This window comes from Melanostigma gelatinosum (genome assembly GCF_949748355.1).
Source record: "Melanostigma gelatinosum genome assembly, chromosome: 19".
Taxonomy (NCBI): Eukaryota; Metazoa; Chordata; class Actinopteri; order Perciformes; family Zoarcidae; genus Melanostigma; species Melanostigma gelatinosum.
This window is the reverse complement of record NC_136652.1, coordinates 9,702,566-9,722,525: the sequence shown is the minus strand read 5'-3', so window position 1 is coordinate 9,722,525 and position 19,960 is coordinate 9,702,566. Positions and strand designations below refer to the sequence as shown.

The window sequence follows — 19,960 nt, the reverse complement described above, 5'->3', positions numbered from 1 at the left end:
AATGTAAGTATCAAACACGCATTGTTACTTGGCAGTTAAATAATTAACATGTATTCCAACACGAAAAAAAATCAGTAAATAACACTTGTATAATATGTTTATTTATTGAGATGCCCCTATGGACCTTATTATAGGAGGTAAAGATCAGGAGAAGTAAACATGAAGTGTAATTATGAATACTGATGTTAAATTAAGCTTTGATGAGTTTTCACTGTTAATTTAACATCTGTATTACATGCTGATGCCTCCATGACCAAGTTAAGCAGATGAGACTGAGGACAGCTGAATAGAAGAAAAGATGTTCACTTTATCTAATATGTAGCTTGACAGAGTTCTCATGTGTGTCCTGGTGTTCTCATGTTTCCTTACCACCTCATCCCTCACTCCCTACCCTGGTGTTCTCATGTTTCCTTACCTCCTCATCCCTCACTCCGGTAACTGTCCGTGCTGGATCCGTCCCCGTTGTTTTAAAAAGCTAAATAAATGATTAGCATGATGTCATCCAGCTAGCCAAACCTGTCTGGTTTACAGCTGGTAGTGAAGCTCCGCATGTACTGCTTCCCTTTCCCGCTGGTCTGCTGTCTGATTGTGAGGTCAGGCTGATCTGATATCAGCTCGTTGGCTGCAGAATCTCCGCCAAAGTTCTCCTCTCAAACGGGTCTTGGAGGAGGAGTGCTCGTGGCGCGGGCGCCTGTATAGACTTCTCCTGACGAGAACGCGCCGCTATGGGCCAGATCGTTCTGGCCCACAGCTGAATCTATTTGAGGGTGCTGATTGGCTAAATTGTATGTCACTCATTTATATCTTGAATCAGCAATTGGCTAAACTGCTTCATAGACCCGCCTCTTTTGGGCCAAAGCGATTCGGCCCCCCAAGCTGCGCGTTCTCAGAGTGTCGTGCACACAGACAGAGAGCACGAGCACACGGGGAGAGGACGAGCAGGAAAAGCATATATTTTGCGCAGATATCATATTTTACACACATTACTGGTTACATTTCATAGTTCAAAAACACAAATATTGAAAATTTGTATAATTTATGATTATTATAATTTCTTTTTTTTTTTTTTCCTTTTTTGTGTGGCTTATGGTGGGGCCATGCCCCATGGCCCTCTATTGACCAGCCGCCACTGGTTTTGATGATTATATTGATGATTGATTTGATGGTAATGTAAGTTTAAGACAATGGTTTTACCTGCATCTGTGCACAGTATATTGTATTCAAATGTTTTCATCAATAAAAAGTAAAAAGTTTGTGTATTTCACTGGTTCATACCGTTTTACACAGCACACTTTGTTCGTCAGGATTAAATCCATCAGTGACTCAATAGTTCTTTATCTTACTTGGCAGTTTGCACTCTTTGCTGCTGCCATTACTGGTATAAAATTGTCATCTTGTCTGACACAAACTCATAAAAAGGTCCTGAGATAAAGCAATCTACACATTCTTTGGAGTCACAAACCAACAACAGCCTTATCTCGATCTATAGTTCCTTCCAGTTGATCAACAGGCCGACACATTCCTGAATGTGTTCACAACTTGTCGATACTTTTTTAGATTGCCGGTGGCTTTTCTTGATCGTACCGTCATCTTACCCTAATCATTGTGCTCCCCAGGCCTCTTGTTCATGGGTATGAGCACTTTTACCAGCTCAACTTTAGGTAACCATGAAACAGGGCCCACCTTTGACTTTATCACACAGCGCCAACACAATATATCAGGATTGGTGCGGCAGCAAAGGGGTTGGACCTGATCACTCCCGGCCCTCATACATTGTGTTGATTGTGACGATGATCCAGCGGGGGTTAATCACTATCCTTCTCATGCTGGGGCCGTGGCAACCGAAGTGAGTCCATAGTAACGGACCCCGGAAGCAACGGCAATAACTAGCTGTACTACTTCGTCAGTAAGAGCTTTAACACAATTCCTTTATGTCATAATGTTAATCGTTACTACAAAAAAAGATTAAGGCATATGTAACCGCAAATCCTCGCCTTTAAAAAAAAAAATGGGGGACAAAAAGCAACAAACTCGTCCCAAACGTATTTTTATCAACGACGTCGACAGATATTCCTCCAAACACATCGCTCAGGTAACGTTCGCTAAGCTAATTAGTTGCGACCCGCTAACGTAATATAAGATGGCTTGTCGTCCACACGGTTTACAGTGTTCATTCTGACCGTCTTAACAGTTTTTATCGACATCGCGCGTGGCCGAGGAGGAGGAGGAGGAGGAAGAAGAAGAAGCCTCCCCTCGAAGGGAACCTGCTTTTCAAATAGTGGGAACTGTGTCTCCTTCCACCAAAGATGGGAAAGACAACTTTCTGCTTGAGCAGTATCCGGTGAGTCAGGAGTTAAATGACGAGTAACGTTGTCATGCTTCAGTTCGTCTACGCGGACATTTGATGCATTGTTTCTGGGCTTTACTTTCAAATGCAACAGGTAAAGTGGGGGAAAGTAACGAAGTACATCTACTCAAGCGTTATACTTAGGATACGATGTTGAGGTACCGTACTTGCACATTACATGACACAGCTTTTTAAATTACAAATCATAGCCTACAATAGGATTCATTGCTATAGATTGAACTACTATTACTATTACTACTACTACTACTACCACCATAGTTAAAATTGGCTCCTTATATATACACCAATGAAAAGCTACTTTTAAAATGCATCATCAATAATCATATAAGATTCTGTTATTGAGTCGTTCCGCATAAAGAGTACTGTTATGTTTTAACTGCCTCATTTTAAACGATTTATGTTTTAACATATTAATGCCAAGTATGTTTTTCTGATAATACTTTAAATGCAGGGCTTTTACTTAATTGAGTATTTTGTATTGCTTTTACTTGCCATAACAAGTAACTAAAATACCTATTTGTAAATTATGAGTACAGACAATGTGTAATTGTATATCTAATCTCTTTTGGCAGTCACCAACTCGAGACGAGCTTCTTGAGCGCCTGCTGGAGTGTGACGTAGTGGTGTACAACATCTCAGAAAGTGCTACACAACAGCAGATTGAAGAAGCCACATGGGCAATCACCGGTAAGGGAGTAAGTATAGGCTTATTATGCAGTGGACTGGCTTTGCTGTTTCCTTTGTCATGCTGTTTTCTGTCTTCTACAACAGCCCTTAATGCCGAGATGGAGAACTTCAAGTCTCGAAAAATGTTCATCTTAGTCTCAAGTGTGATGACCTGGGCCATGACCAAGCCACCGAATCTGGTGAGCCTGGAGGAAAATCTTGGCCAACACGTCCTGTGAATAAAACACGACCATTTATGTTATAATTGTCTCTTCAGGAAGAAACGGATGTTCTGCTATCAGAGGAAGAGTTCAGAAGAAGAAGGCCACATCCCAATTTCAGAAAACACAATAATGTGGAGAATCTTGTGCTGAAACTGCGTAGAGGTGTATGTACACTTTAGGGATGAAAAGTTCCACATACTCAACAAATATGCCAGCAGCATTTTACTCCATGCAATTTATTAAGCAAGGCCTTTAACATGAACATGTTGTATGCATGTAAACGTCACAGATTCTGTGTGATTTTCCAATCTTACAGAAAAAGTGCAAGCTCACTGGATATGTTGTAGCTTGTGGTCTTCAGTACGGAAAAGGAGAGAACCTCTTTCACTACTTCTTCAAGGTAGATATGAATGTGGACTGTAATAACTCAGGATGTTGTATGGATGTGTATATTTACCAATACCTTCATTTGCAATATCATGTTCTGTAAAAAATAATGTTTTTGTGTTTTGAACAGGTGTCCTGGTTGATGCAGTTTCCAAAAGTTCCTCTCTTTGGACAGGGCACGAATCACATCCCCATGATTCACGTGAATGATCTTGGAGGGTGATTTAAATTTCTGTACTCCTACATATATATATATATATATATATATATATATATATATATATATATATATATATATATATATATATATGCTGTATATATATATTTTGGGGATAATTACTGAAGGGCTGAATTGTCTTTCCTTTTCAGAGTGATCCAAAACATCGTTGAACTCAAGCCAAAGTCAAAGTACATTCTTGCTGTCGATGACTCCAAGAACACTTTAGAGGATATTGTAAAGGTAACTTTATTGAAAACATGAATGCAGCAGTACATTGAAGAAAATTAAGATGTTGTGAAACACTACTGTAGGTCGACCTGGTCACCCAATACTGATTAGAATCCAGCTGGGGACTATTGTGAGCTTTCTACTGTGAACAAAAGGAAAATGACAAAAAGAAAGTTCCAAAAATGCTTCGAAACTAATCTTATTCTCTGACTCTTAACCCTTCAGAGGATAAGCGTCACACTTGGGTCCGGAAAAATGAACAAGGTACCGGAGCAGGATGCCATCGCCACGAAGGCTTTTACGGTACAGTGTGAAATGTTTATTCTTATTTAAAATAAATAAGAATCTAGTCTGGATTATCTCTTAATGTGCAGATTCAAGTCTTTCTACATTTGTGAATTCATTTTCGTACCCTTGACTTATTCCAGCCAGATGAATTGGATTACCTTAACATCGACCTCCGCCTGGATGCTTTTATTATAAAAGACTCCTTCAGGCTCCGCTGGACGTCTGAAGCTGGGATGGTTGAAAACATGGCGAGCATTGCTGAGGAGTACAAAGACACCAGGCAGCTTCTTGTGAGTGTTACACAGATAGCAGGAAAGATTAAAATATATTTAAACCATTTCTGTTGCTCAGATCTACAGTATGGCCAGATTCAATGTGTCAGTAAAGTAATCCACAACATTACAAACACATTGATGGGGTATTTGGGGCGTAAAAGCTGCCATGATTTCCCTTTTTCCCCGTTTATTTTTCACAGCCAATCAGAATCTTCCTGGTTGGACCTCCAGCTGTGGGTAAAACCACCATTGCAGAGAAGCTCTGCAGTCATTACCAAATACACCACATCAACATCAAAGAGGTCATTGAGGAAAAGATCGCACAGCTGGTCAGTGGGATAAAAGCATTTGCCTCCCAGACAGACTAACTCAACTAAAGGAAATATAATGCCCTCTTGTGGAAGGCCTTCGTTGCAATTTAAGACTCAATACAGACTCATTGTTCATTTTTCGTGTTTCTTGTTCTCTGCTGCAGAAGGAGATAGTGAATGAAGCTGACCCTGACATTGACAGTGAAGAGGCAGCGACTGCTGCACAGAAACAACTGGAACAATTTAACAACAGCATGGAAATGAATGCAGGTTAGTCAGAGAACCACAGACCAAACTAAGAGCGACATGGTTTGGTTTGTTGCTATGAAACGTTGTGGTTTGGATGTTTGACGACAGCAGCTCTTGGATTCATTCAAACTTGTACGCTAAAACTGTTGATCACAATGTTATAAGATATTAAAAGTGAGAAAGAGACTTGTATCCAGGAAGAGGTTGTGCTCATTTTGCTGAGCCCTTTGCATTTGGTATGTCTGTCGTTGGATTGTTGAAGGGTTGTTGTTGCATAGAGAGTCTTTTAGTTGCTCACTTTAGGTTCTAACAACTGTGTTGGTCCGGTAGGTCGACTGGCTGACCATCTGGTTTTTGACATTTTGAGAGAAAATCTGAATTCAAAGCCATGCAGGAACCAAGGATTTGTTCTCGATGGCTTCCCGAAGTCTTACGAGCAGGCAAAGCTGATTTTCTCTGGTATGTTTCATCCATTCATTTAATTCCGATGTGATGTTTATTAATATTAAAAACACTAATGCAGACGTGGTGTTTTTATCATGCAGCTGAGGAAACAGAGAACCAGGATGTGACGCCCAAAAAACCCATGTACAACGAGCAGATCACTCCAGGTTGTTGATGTACTTGTTACTTTAATTAACCACAAATCAAACCATTCAGCTCTTGCGGAATAGCAGGCAATCCCCCAAACTCTCTTCTCTAATATGACCAAGCATTCTTATTCTACTTGCTTCATGTTTTGCAGAGCACATTTTTGTCCTCAACGCGACAGATGATTTCCTGACAAACAGAGCTCAGAGACTTCCACAGAGCGTTGCAGAGAAAATGCGTTCCACTCAGGAGGAATTTGTCCCTCGCCTGACGAGATACAGACAACTCAGTACGGCGGAGCAAACCCTGCTGGACTACTTTGATGAGCTTGAGATTCTCCTGGAACATATTGGTACTCTCCTCTAACGACACGTATTTCATATTAGACCATCAAGAGAATATTTACCTGAGATGTGGAGAAAATTAAATCATAGAAAATGTGAGTTTTGATCGTTGGAAGCCGGTTTTCGTACCGTTCTGTCTGTCTGTGTTTAACAGCGCTTTGTGTCACGTTTTATACGGGGCAAGTGAAAAAAGTGACAATGTCTAAGATTCAGGAGGAATAGTTCAACCTTTAGGGAAATATACTTATTCGCTTTGTTGTAGAGAAGATTTTCTTTTTCTTTTGTTGCCAGGCTAGCTGTTTCCCCCTGCTTCCAGGCTTTATGCTTAGCTAAGCTAACCAGCTGCTGGCTCCACCATACTGACATGCGAGTCGTATCGATCTCCTCATCTAACTCTTGTTAAGAAACCGAGTAAACAAACTGTTTCTTCAATGACGAGGATCGACATGCTGGATGTCATGTTTCCTTTAGTCATGTTTCTTACCAGTACGTGTGTCTTGTCCCTCCTCCAGAGGTCACCACAGGTGATTCAGAGTACACAGATGTTATGAAGAAGATCACAGAGATGGTGGGGATTCCCAAAAACTGCGGGCTGAGTCCAGAGGAGCAGGAGAAGGAGGACAGGAAGAAAGATGAAGAGAGGAAGCAGAAACTGGCTGCAGACGCTGCTGAGAAGAAACGTAGGAATGAAGCTGCACTGGCTGAGATGGCTGCTCGCTATGAGGAGTGGGTGAGTGTTGTGTAATGCATTCATAGATGGTGGAGATGGATTACCATGCCGCATCGGGTTTATGTACTTCGCTGGAACACAATGACTTGTAAATACGATCAGCCAATTCAAATATTTCATCATTCCTTAGCAGAGGGATTTGTCCGAGGTGGAGCGACAGGAGTACGAGCTGCTGGAAGCTCACTCTCTTCCTCTGAGGAACTATCTGATGAAGCACGTGATGCCCTCGCTCACTGAAGCCATGTTGGATTGCTGCAAGATCAAACCAGAGGACCCCGTCGACTTTCTGGTATTTACACAGTAGAGGTTCTCATGTTGAGGCATATATGGGGCCTTCTGTTAAATACTGTGTGAGTGAATTGGTGCAGCAGCTGATATGTCATGTTTTGTTTTTGCAGGCTGAACATCTGCTGAGGAACAACCAACAACAATAACAATGAATCTAATGAGGAAATGAGCCCATACGTGTTATTTATTTGAGCCTTTGTTTTTCCTACAGTCACATAATGAAAGATGATTGTAACATGAAAAGATTGAAGGAATTTCATTAGAAGGTTGTCCCTGTAGATGTGACTTTAACGTCACAGATTCTATTCATAAGACTTGTGCCTTTGTTGTCATTTATTAGTTTACCTGAAGCAAAGAGGGCAAACACTGAGCAGGCATAGATAATACTTTATTTAAGTCCCTGGTCAATGCTACTCTCAGTGAGTAGGTCTCTTTATAAAAGATGTACCAACGAATGAGTTTAGTAATGGATACTAAACTATTTAATACTCCTTGTTAGATAATTCATAAGCCATTAATAAGAGCAGCTGTTGTGTCATTCATTTGTCATTATAAATTCTGTATACATATTAATAAAGGGTTGTGTTTCCCATCCAGTCTGCAGATGTAAACGTAAAGGGATTGTTAATGACGAGAAGGTCAGAGGTCAAATGCTCCATTGGAGGGTCTACACCTTCATACACGTATTGATTGATTGGAAATCAGATGTCAGAAAGAATCTCAGCTCGCCGTCAAAGTGGAAAATAAAGTGTTGGGTCCTGCACATTGGGAATATGAAAGCCAAACTATGAATGACTTCACCCAGAGAAACGTGTGTGCATAACACTCATTATACTTACACCAATACTTATAACCGTCAAATTAAAAAAACAACTAACTTAATTCAAACTGTGCTTTAACATAGTACACAAACACACAGAGAGTAATACAATACTTCACAGGTATATTGTGATATGGTATAAGTATACACATTCATAACACTAAGAACTACACTTTTAACATGAAAAAATACCAATGTTTCTCCTGGCGCAGTGTTTGTTAGGAAGCTTGATATTCCTGCCAGGTTTCCACTCATTTCAGATCGGTCCTTTTACAGCCTCCATCTGGTCTCTGACTCAACTCCCACTCTGATGAAGAGTCAGAGCTTACTGGAAGAAGCGTGCTGACCGGTTATAATCCAGCAAAGACGGAACACAACAATCTTCCTGCTGAAGTTGAGACAGTAGAGACGGAATACAAACAAATTCATAAAAAAAATGCATAAGATCAAAATCAACGTCATTCCAATATTTCACTGCTGAAAGAAAACATGGTTACTCACATTTTGTTTTGATATTTATCACTAAAAAGAAATGTAATAATTCTTCCTTTGCTCATAAAAAAGCCAGAATAAAAACAAAACTTATTCCTACAATCCAAAATTATCTAAATATATTTCTTTCATATGTGAATCGTTCAACTTTCATTCAGGCTACAAGTCTGCTTCTTCAACACAAGGTGGTGCAGGAATTCTATCTCGAGACTTGACAGAGGCATAAAAGAGAGACAAGCACCTGTATTCAAGTATTGAAATGTCTGTTTCAGTGTTTCCGTTTCTCTCAATTCAACCTGAAGACAATAAAGCTATACGATGCATTGTCTTGCTTTGTTGAGCTTTCATACACACATGAGTCTGACTTTGGAAAAGGGCCTTTGTTCTGATATTGTTGTCAAATTAAATTTGAATGTTTGCTCTGCTTGTTGTGGAGGTCAATCTGGTGTCTGGTTTGTGACTGAGAATCTGTGCAATCAAGCAGCTAATTAGAAGCTGTTTGCCGGCTCGCTCATATGGAAACTAAATCACAACTGAAGCGCTTCCTGTCCCCGTCTCTTTATGTACAAAGTATGACCACAATAAAATGGCAAGAACAGCCTTTTACAGGTTGTTAAAGCTTTAAAAGCAATGTAATTGTTTCTGTAGCTGTGGGGATCATATCCTGAGGTTATTGTACAGTAACTTTCCTGACATTTGACACACTGAAACCCTACTCTACTGCCTTTAAATTCTAAAATGATAGTAGTGTCTGGTCCAGACATGAGGCTGATTAAATCTCCTACACCTGAAGCTAATTATTTAACCAGTACTACCTGTGCTGTGGTAAGAGTAAGAAAAAACAACTGTGTGGTGTTTGCTTTACTCAGTAAACTGAACCCTGCAGTTTAAACAACTATTATTTTGTCATTGTCAACACAAGTATGTGTTTACATGTGCGCTCCTGCTGTTTACAGTACATTTTACACAGAAAGAGTTACATACTTAACCTAATGAGTTCATTGTTTTCTGTGCTAATTTGCACAACAACCACAGGATTGTAAAAATACGGATATAATTTACATTGTTATGAAATGGGCCATTCTTCACTGCTATATTTCTTCCTTTAAGTAGATGTTGATGCAAATAGTTTTCAAAGTATTCCTACATTGTAGTTCTACTTTTGTACAACTAAAAGATCTGAGTATGTCTGCCACCAGTGCACTGCTGGTGAGAAACACATTTTATTGAGTAAATACGACTCAAATGCACGACACTTAACAGGGAAGGTAAAAGCACAAAGTCTGCTGTGTCGCTGTTCAAAGCGGGAAACAAGCAGTGGTGTATAAAGTACCCAAAAGCCACACTTGAGTAAAAGTAAAGATACCTTGCTGGAAAATGACTCCAGTAAAAGTAAAAGTATTAGAATACTACTTGAGTAAAAGTCTTAAAGTATCTGATATTTATTGTGCTTAAGTATCAAAAGTAATTTTCTGATATTAAATGTACTTACGTATTGAAAGTAAAAATACAAGTAAATGCTGTTAATAAAAAAGCAAAGGGTCAGAATTTTGAGAATTATGAAGTTTATTCCTTTAAGTGCTGTGGCACCATGACCAATGACATGAGCTGTGTTGACAATAATTGGGTTGGCTGTGATTCATTCAGGAGCAACAATGTTCAACATAATATATTGTACATAAGTATACTTTTGCATCTACTATGAACTTATCATCATAATTCTCCGAAAAGCAATATGACACGATGAAGGAGTTGTAACAGTGCGTTTATAAGTCTGCTCATTAGACTAGAGGATGTAGAGGCCAATGCATAATATTATGTTCAGCAAAAAATATCCACTTGATGCATCAGGTCAGTGTTTAGAGAAAGGACACCTGCCTTGTAAACTCCAATGTGCCTGATTTGTACAATAGGCAAAGGTTTTGCTCAAGCTGAATCTGCAATTGGGTGACTGCTGCCATCATAACTCCATCTGATCATCCACAACATGACTCAAATATCAAAACATGATCAACACTAAAGCAGCACCGAAAGGAACAACCCAGTCATTACTTGAAACTGAAAAATGTCCTGTTCATCTTCAAAAGACAATTCTATTAGAATGTAAAGAAGTTACATTGTATTAGAATGTAAAGAAGCTACAGTGTATTAGAATGTATTCTTTACATTCTCATGGAATGTAAAGAAGTTACATTGTATTAGAATGTATTCTTTACATTCTCATGGAATGTAAAGAAGTTACATTGTATTAGAATGTAAAGAAGCTACATTGTATTAGAATGTATTCTTTACATTCTCATGGAATGTAAAGAAGTTACATTGTATTAGAATGTATTCTTTACATTCTCATGGAATGTAAAGAAGTTACATTGTATTAGAATGTAACTTCTTCACATTCTATTAGAATGTAAAGAAGTTACATTGTATTAGAATGTAAAGAAGTTACATTGTATTAGAATGCAACTTCTTTACATTATATTAGAATGTAAAGAAGTTACATTGTATTAGAATGTAAAGAAGTTACATTGTATTAGAATGTAATGAAGCTACATTGTATTAGAATGTAAAGAAGTTACATTGTATTAGAATGCAACTTCTTTACATTATATTAGAATGTAAAGAAGTTACATTGTATTAGAATGTAAAGAAGTTACATTGTATTAGAATGTAAAGAAGCTACATTGTATTAGAATGTAAAGAAGCTACATTGTATTGGAATGTAAAGAAGTTACATTGTATTAGAATGTAAAGAAGCTACATTGTATTAGAATGTAAAGAAGCTACATTGTATTGGAATGTAAAGAAGTTACATTGTATTAGAATGTAAAGAAGTTACATTGTATTAGAATGTAAAGAAGCTACATTGTATTAGAATGTAAAGAAGCTACATTGTATTAGAATGTAAAGAAGTTACATTGTATTAGAATGTAAAGAAGCTACATTGTATTAGAATGTAAAGAAGCTACATTGTATTAGAATGTAAAGAAGCTACATTGTATTAGAATGTAAAGAAGTTACATTGTATTAGAATGTAAAGAAGCTACATTGTATTAGAATGTAAAGAAGCTACATTGTATTGGAATGTAAAGAAGTTACATTGTATTAGAATGCAACTTCTTCACATTCTAATAGAATGTAAAGAAGCTACAGTGTATAGAATGATTCCATTGAAGTTATTCCTTTTTTAAATGTTTTAGACGAGTCACTAATCACTTTAAAAGAGTGATTATTGCTAATTCAACTTTCAGACATGAGATTGATATTCTCATGTCGTTCTTTATACAATGATATCAATTCATACCCTTTTTATTGATATCTTACGAAAAGTTACTCCTCATTTTTCGTGCGTTTTTCCTGCAAAAGTCCAGCAACATGAGTCTGTTTTCGCTTGTTACATGCATACTGTCTTTTCAAAATAAACTTCCACCTTTACAGGAAACAACGAAGGTTTAGGCGATGAAACTACTTAGTTCGGTTTAGGAAAAGATCGTGGTTTGCGTTAAAATATCTACGGAAGTGGCGTTGCTTAAGTACGGAAGTCACGTCACAAATAAATCAACGTTGGCTTCTCTACTTTGATGTATTCTTATTCTTTCAGCTGAGACCCCAGCGATGTGAAACTGACTTTTGGGCAAATGAATAAAAATATATATAAATATAATTCTAAGCAGTGAGGAAGTTTCCTTCCATAACTTAAAATCACCCACACCAAACATTAAAGTAGCCGGAGACTGTAAGACACGACTCAAGAAGCCGACACGCGTCAGTGAATGTGTGATGAGAGAATATTTACACATTTCTTTTCTATTTACTCCCAAGTCTGTTTCGCACCACTAAGGCTACAGCTGAAAGAATAAGGCTAAAATATTGTCATACACGCCATGAAAACACATCTGCAACACATTAATTTACCATAATACACACATGTACTTATAGTCAGATCTATCGTGCTCTAAATGAAGCAGTGATGTCATAAATCCGTTAATTTACTAATTCACACAGTCTGAGATTTATTGCCAGCTGTCGTTTTTTTGCATTTGTCAGTTTAAACTGTGATTATGTAATATTCATGAACGGTCCACGTACCGAGCTCTGATTGGTCAGTGTGTATTTGAAGAAAATGAATAAAATCACACGTTGCTGAGGGAGCAGAGGGGCAGAAAACGGTCTGAAGGCAATTCATTGGTGATATTTTGTCTTCAATAAATAAATGTTGGAAAACAATCACTTGAGTCGTCTCGTTCCACGACCCACAACTGTTACATATGGACCAGATGGAAGGTACCTGAAGATAGGAGTAATGATATCCTATTTTATTAGTTTAAGGGGCTTTTGTTACCCACCAAGTTGCAGCGGAACCGGATGTTCCTCGTAGAACCTGTATGAATGGACTTTTATCTGTTCACCTTTTCTACTGGATGGTTCTCCTCTGACTCATCTCCCGAGTCAAAACCACACCCATGAATGCATTGCTGGTGAAATCCAGGCAACTGCCATTACATGTGAGGAGAACTGAGTCAGCACTATCACACTGGATTAGAAGGGTGGACTTAACGGAACTATAGCATCGACTGTCCTGTACAATGGTTGGGAGTACTCGACATTCTCTGGTAAAAGCTTTGGATGGGACATCTTGGCAGGACATTTGGAATAATGACAATAAGGGTAGAAATTACAACACAATTCAGACATCAGTCAGAGTGAGAAGTGATTGAAGTAAAAGTAGAAAAGAAGATGTTACTTTCAGATTAAGGTTCGGACATACAGGACTCAATGACACATTATACACATCATGAAAAAGACAGAGTGGGATAAATGTGAGATATGCAACTGTAAAGAAACTGTAGAACATGTGCTGATAGAGTGGAGGAAGTTCAGGGTGGAAAGAGAAAGACTGAAGAACAGAGTGGTAGATACAGGAAGGGAGTGGAGCATCAAAGGCTTAGAGACAGGGGACAAACAAGTTCAGCTTAAAAGGGCTTTATTTAATATTTTGAATGGAACGGGTTAAAAGGCCAGAATATGACTGCAATATGAAGTTTTTTTCTAATTGTTTCATTATATTTATAACTAACATTATTATTGTGTTTAAATGATAACTGTCATAAAGTCATGATGTTACACACTCCGGTCCAGTAGGTGGCGCCTTAAACATTGGTTTGTAGTCCGCCATTAAAGTGAAAGAAGAAGAAGAAGAAGAAGGAGGAGGAGAAGAAGAAGAAGAAGAAGGAGGAGGAGGAGAAGAAGACTCTCCTAGTAGCCTATAAAGCTATTGAAGTTAGCGTAGCGTGCTACCTGGAAACAGACGGACAGGGACGGAAGTGACCAACACAGCGCTAACCAGAGCTTAATGAGAGTAAACTGTGTTTTTAACGGAGTTCGTCTGGCGGAAACTTTCTGTTGTTTAGTGAAAATGTCTAAACTAGAAATGCTGAGATCTTTAGTCAACCAGCGACTAACTGCGGCTGATGAAGAGATAATTGGTCTGTTTGAAAGAACGATAGCAGAGTACGAGGAGGAAGTCTCTCGTTTAAAAGAGGAGAATAAGCGACAACGGGAACTTCTGGACGCTGTTCTCAACCCGGAAATCCGGATACAAAGAGCACGTGGGTTCACTTTATTTATTCTCTCAAACACTGTTCATGCTCCGGCTGATAACTTTTAATGTAGTTTGGAGTGAGACTCTGTTGCCGTTTCGTCGTTTTATTCTCCTGATTTAATACCTGCCAACGTGTCGCTTTTCGGCGAAATAAGCCGTTTTGAATCAAAATATATCATCCACGTGAGTGTAGATCCGTAGAGTTTATATTTTTTTTGGGGGGGGCAACTGGTCAGCCAGCGTTTCTCAGATTGGAGTGAGACGAGGAGAAAATGTGATGTCGTGATCTTCGCAATAAAACATATTTGATGCGACGTGTCGAGTCTTGGCCAATCAGCGTTAAGATGTCTACACCGTCTTCATTTCCCTCGTTAAAGTTTAAGTTCCGTTACCGTTCAGACTTGTTGGGTTAAGTTAACGTTCACTGCATGCGGAACTTTGTCAACGGCTAACGTGATGAAACATGAATCACCCTCCGTGTTCCGGTTCAGTCCACGTGGTCACTCATTAAAGTTAAACCGGAACACTGGCGGTCCTGGTTGCAGTTTTTTTTGTTTAACTCAAAGTAGAATGAGGCGATTTCATGGTGATTATAACTTGAAACATGAGGCCCAGATACTGATGAGATGATGAGGTCAAAGAGCTTCAGGAAGAGGATGTTGTGTGTGTGTTTGTAGTGCAGCTTGACGCAGGGCTGAGATGTTGATTAATATTAAGCCATGCAGTAACAGGGTTAAATGAAAACGAATCACTTTATTTTGTATAGGCGATGGTTCTCGCTACTGTAGAAATATGCTTGTGGTATTTACAGGCATTAAACGTACAAGTATTGTGAGGAATTTAAGTTTTAAAGCGCTCCTAGCGATGGATATTATTTGTTACAATATGTTCACTTGTAGAATGTTTAAACTAAAAGGAGAGTTACTGAATTTGTTGTGCACTGTGAGAGAAACCAGAGAATTTATGACACCGCCATGAAGTCAGAGAGAGGGGGATGTTGCTGAAGAGTTTCTGAGCACAGCCTTCAAGAAGGGGGGTGAATTGGTCAAGGAAGTGGCCGACTGAAGTCCGACGGGTTCAGCCAATCACTGAGCTGATCGATGGGCTAAGGAATGTGTAATATGAGACATTTCAGAGACTTTGGAGGGACAAAGAAACTGTGAATCCCCGGAGATAATCAGACCTCATCTGGACCATGAAGCGGACACACCAGTCTGTCGTGTGGTGCGGATGGGGCCTCTATTTCATGGAATATTACTACTGATAGTGTAATTCAGTTTGTAACTGCATTTTCTTTTGTTAGTATATTTAATTCCTTTTGATTTAAACTTCAACCAGCTGATTTGGCCCTGCTTAATGATGGAAGAAAGAGAGCGGGGGGGGGGGGGGGCTTTTTCCTTTACCTTTTTGTTTGAGAAATTTTGAACATAACAGTATTATGTGTGTGCTCATTTGCAAAAGTGTTGCGTGTGTCATAGAGCAAAGGTTTGAATCTCCTGGTGAGGCACTCACGCGCTCCCCGTACAAAGAGGGCGCTCTGACACGCAGGTGGTAGCTTAAAACTTATAACTAGCTGTGTTGTGAATCGGGTTAGGCGGTGGGATATTGTGTAGCAACCTGCAGGAACAGCACCTTCCCCATCCCTGAGACTCCAGGACTCCCACACACAATGCGGCCCAACCCTGGCTTGTGTGTGGGTGAAGATAATGCGTCCCTGTGCTGGACAAGTTCAAATAAAGTGTAACGATACAGGGCTCACAAAACACTGAGAGGAGAGATGTGTATACGGAGCCCTGACTTTGTCTGGTGCTAGGGCTGCTTAATCAATCCTTGTGTTTTGTGAAACCATAGATCTGTGTTTTTGATGCTTGACTTAATAAATTGTTAATACTTGTAGATCCCCCCCCCCCCCCCCCCTTTGTAACCCCTCTGTGTGTGTTTACTGTTTTCCTGCAGACGTCCAGCAGCTGTTGTTGGTTAAAGAAGAGGTTCCCTCTGAGCAGCAGGACTGGAGCTCCAGTCTGGACCAGGAGGACCCAGAGCCCTCACACATTAAAGAAGAACAGGAGGAACTCTGCACCAGTCAGGAAGGAGAGCAGCTTCAAGGTCTGGAGGAGGCTGATGTCAAGTTCTCATTCACTCCTGTGAAGAGTGAAGATGAAGAAGAGGAAGCTCAGTCCTCACAGCTTCATCAAAGACAAACTAAACAGATGGGAACAGAAGCTGATGGAGAAGACTGTGGAGGACCAGAACCAGACAGGAACTTGGATCCAGATAGACATCCAGAACCAGATACTGATGAGAAGACTGGAGACTCTTCTGCCACTGATGAGGGTGATGGGAAGAAGACCAGAGAACCTCAGTCAGGTTTAAACTATGTGAAACCTGATGAAGTCCATGTCAGTGATTCAACATGTAGCGCTGGTGAAAAACATTTTAGATGCTCAGAGTGTGAGAAAACATTTGGCAAGAGTCAACATCTGAAGATGCACATGAGAACCCACACAGGAGAAAAGCCTTTCAGCTGCTCAGTCTGTAAGAAATCTTTTAACCGGCGTTCAACTTTACAGAGACACATGAGAACCCACACAGGAGAAAAGCCTTTCAGCTGCTCAGTCTGTAAGAACTATTTTAACCAGCGTTCAGCTTTACAGATACACATGAGAACCCACACAGGAGAAAAGCCTTTCAGCTGCTCAGTCTGTAAGAAATCGTTTAACGAGCGTTCAACTTTACAGATACACATGAGAACCCACACAGGAGAAAAGCCTTTCAGCTGCTCAGTCTGTAAGAAATATTTTAACCATCGTTCACATTTACAGACACACATGAGAACCCACACAGGAGAAAAGCCTTTCAGCTGCTCAGTCTGTAAGAAATCTTTTAACCGGCGTTCACATTTACAGATACACATGAGAACCCACACAGGAGAAAAACCTTTCAGCTGCTCAGTCTGCAAGAAATCTTTTGACCATCGTTCACATTTACAGACACACATGAGAACCCACACAGGAGAAAAACCTTTCAGCTGCTCAGTCTGTAAGAAATCTTTTAACCGGCGTTCACATTTACAGATACACATGAGAACCCACACAGGAGAAAAACCTTTCAGCTGCTCAGTCTGCAAGAAATCTTTTGACCATCCTTCACATTTACAGACACACATGAGAACCCACACAGGAGAAAAACCTTTCAGCTGCTCAGTCTGTAAGAAATCTTTTAACCGGCATTCAACTTTACAGAGACACATGAGAACCCACACAGGAGAAAAGCCTTTCAGCTGCTCAGTCTGTAAGAAATATTTTAACCAGCGTTCAAATTTACAGAAGCACATGAGAACCCACACAGGAGAAAAGCCTTTCAGCTGTTCAGTCTGCAAGAAATATTTTAACCAGCGTTCAAATTTACAGACGCACATGAGAACCCACACAGGAAAGAAACCTTTCAGCTGATCAGTTTGCTGTAATAGATTTGTCCGCAACAGAGATCTAACGGCACACATGAATACCCACACAGGAAACAATCCCCTTTAGCTGTTCTGGTTGCAGTAAAGTTTCCGTTTGTGATAAAAGCTTTCAGCACGAGTCACCTCTGAAGTTACACATGATTAACCGCGGTTCAACTACACTGATTTCAATACAAAAAGTCATTCACTGAATGAGCGCCAACTGTACAGTTTGAAATAGTTTTGATGATTGATTTGATGGTAATGTAAGTTTAAGACAATGGTTTTACCTGCATCTGTGCACAGTATATTGTATTCAAATGATTTTATCAATAAAAAGTAGAAGGTTTGTGTATTTCACTGGTTCATACAGTTTTACGTAGCACACTTTGTTCGTCAGGATTAAATCCATCAGTGCCTGGAGTGTGACTCAATAGTTCTTTATCTTACTTGGCAGTTTGCACTCTTTGCTGCTGCCATTACTGGTATAAAATTGTCATCTTGTCTGACACAAACTCATAAAAAGGTCCTGAGATAAAGCAATCTACACATTCTTTGGCGTCACAAACCAACAACAGCCTTATCTCGATCTATAGTTCCTTCCAGTTGATCAACAGGCCGACACATTCCTGAATGTGTTCACAACTTGTCGATACTTTTTTAGATTGCCGGTGGCTTTTCTTGATCGTACCATCATCTTACCCTAATCATTGTGCTCCCCAGGCCTCTTGTTCATGTGTATGAGCACTTTTACCAGCTCAACTTTAGGTAACCATGAAACAGGGCCCACCTTTGACTTTATCACACAGCTCCAACACAATATATCAGGATTGGTGCGGCAGCAAAGGGGTTGGACCTGATCACTCCCGGCCCTCATACATTGTGTTACATGTTTGTTTTTTTTAAACTGTTGAACACGGTGGATGTTTTGCGAAATCGTGATGTCTCTACCGGCAAAGCCTTGGTTAAATCAGGCATATGACTCTGAGGCTCTTATAAGATTGCACCTGTCACACAGACATGTTTCTGTTGTCATACACACACACACACGAGAGCAGGATGGTCTCACAGACTCACACACACACACACCCACGCTTGCTTCTCGGTTCACGCCGAGGGCAAAAAAGGGCCAGAAGTTAAAGCAGAGGGCGAAGGCGGGGGCGCCACCATGTCGGCCGGAGATTAAAGAGGCACTTGAACAGGTGTCGGACATTAGGGTAGTAGAGACTTCAAAGACAAAGTCACTAGACCGAGTCGGCAGTCGTAGGAATGTAAGGTCATTCATCAAGTAAAAGATCAAAGCATACCCGAGTTTAAGGTCACGTGGGAGAAAGGGGGAATTTATGTGTCATCAATCAAGTTATGTGTGAAGTGCTCGGGGCCCCCAGCCCCAGAAGAGTATCAATAGTGACAGTTTTAAACCAAGAGCAAGTTGTGCGGAGTCGTGTGAGCAGTCGTGTGAGCGGTCGTGTGAGGAGTCTCGAACATGCACGGGGGTAGAAATTTTACATTCTTGCAGACCTCCAGACTTTGAGAGTCAGAGTTTTTAAGAATACTTGGAAGATTTTTTGAAGTTGAGTCGGGAGAGAAGCTCACTCGGTCTATTCCTGCGCTGGGTTAATCATTAACTTTTTCCTCCATAGACCACATAGCCAGCCAGTCTGCTGGCTGAGTCAGAGTTTTTTAAAGATCATTTGTCTGTAAACTGCTCTGAAGGGGTTTAAACACTCTGGTGATGTTTTCTTATATTTTTCAGTTAACGATTTTTTCTCTGTATTTTGGACCAAGAGATTATACTTTGATTTAAATGCAAATTAATAAATAACGAATCGGTTTCTTCGACCAAATCCATTTCTTCATATTTTCTTGAGAAGCCAGCCCAGAGAGGGGTTACGCCTCATCGGATCACCTTCGGCCCCTGAGGTAACTTGTGTTTGATCCAGCTCGGTACACTACTGATTGCATTCTGTCCCCGTCTCTTTATGTACAAAGTATGACCACAATAAAATGGCAAGAACAGCCTTTTACAGGTTGTTAAAGCTTTAAAAGCAATGTAATTGTTTCTGTAGCTGTGGGGATTATATCCTGAGGTTATTGTACAGTAACTTTCCTGAAATGTTACATCCTGAAACCCTACTCTACTGCCTTTAAATTCTAAAATGATAGTAGTGTCTGGTCCAGACATGAGGCTGATTAAATCTCCTACACCTGAAGCTAATTATTTAACCAGTACTACCTGTGCTGTGGTAAGAGTAAGAAAAAACAACTGTGTGGTGTTTGCTTTACTCAGTAAACTGAACCCTGCAGTTTAAACAACTATTATTTTGTCATTGTCAACACAAGTATGTGTTTACATGTGCGCTCCTGCTGTTTACAGTACATTTTACACAGAAAGAGTTACATACTTAACCTAATGAGTTCATTGTTTTCTGTGC

At 39.9% G+C, this 19,960-nt stretch overlaps 2 protein-coding genes across 2 annotated transcripts; both read left to right on the top strand.

Annotated features, from left to right (window-relative positions):
* Window positions 1–2,008: 2,008 nt before the first annotated feature.
* LOC306793069 (adenylate kinase 7-like) lies at window positions 2,009–7,336 on the top strand (the record flags this gene model as incomplete). The annotated part of the gene is made up of 18 exons (XM_079290520.1): window positions 2,009–2,092; window positions 2,192–2,341; window positions 2,941–3,055; window positions 3,140–3,234; window positions 3,312–3,422; window positions 3,575–3,658; window positions 3,776–3,864; window positions 4,015–4,105; window positions 4,319–4,396; window positions 4,522–4,671; window positions 4,857–4,985; window positions 5,132–5,237; window positions 5,547–5,675; window positions 5,762–5,827; window positions 5,962–6,159; window positions 6,664–6,881; window positions 7,012–7,170; window positions 7,280–7,336. 18 exons carry the CDS (start codon window positions 2,009–2,011, stop codon window positions 7,313–7,315), a joined length of 2,088 nt encoding a protein of 695 aa, XP_079146646.1. The 3' UTR covers window positions 7,316–7,336.
* Window positions 7,337–13,706: 6,370 nt separating this feature from the next.
* LOC306793508 (uncharacterized protein) lies at window positions 13,707–19,197 on the top strand (the record flags this gene model as incomplete). Its single annotated transcript, XM_079291150.1, has 3 exons — window positions 13,707–14,087; window positions 16,037–16,867; window positions 19,169–19,197. Exons 1-3 carry the CDS (start codon window positions 13,832–13,834, stop codon window positions 19,195–19,197), a joined length of 1,116 nt encoding a protein of 371 aa, XP_079147276.1. The 5' UTR covers window positions 13,707–13,831.
* Window positions 19,198–19,960: the final 763 nt, after the last annotated feature.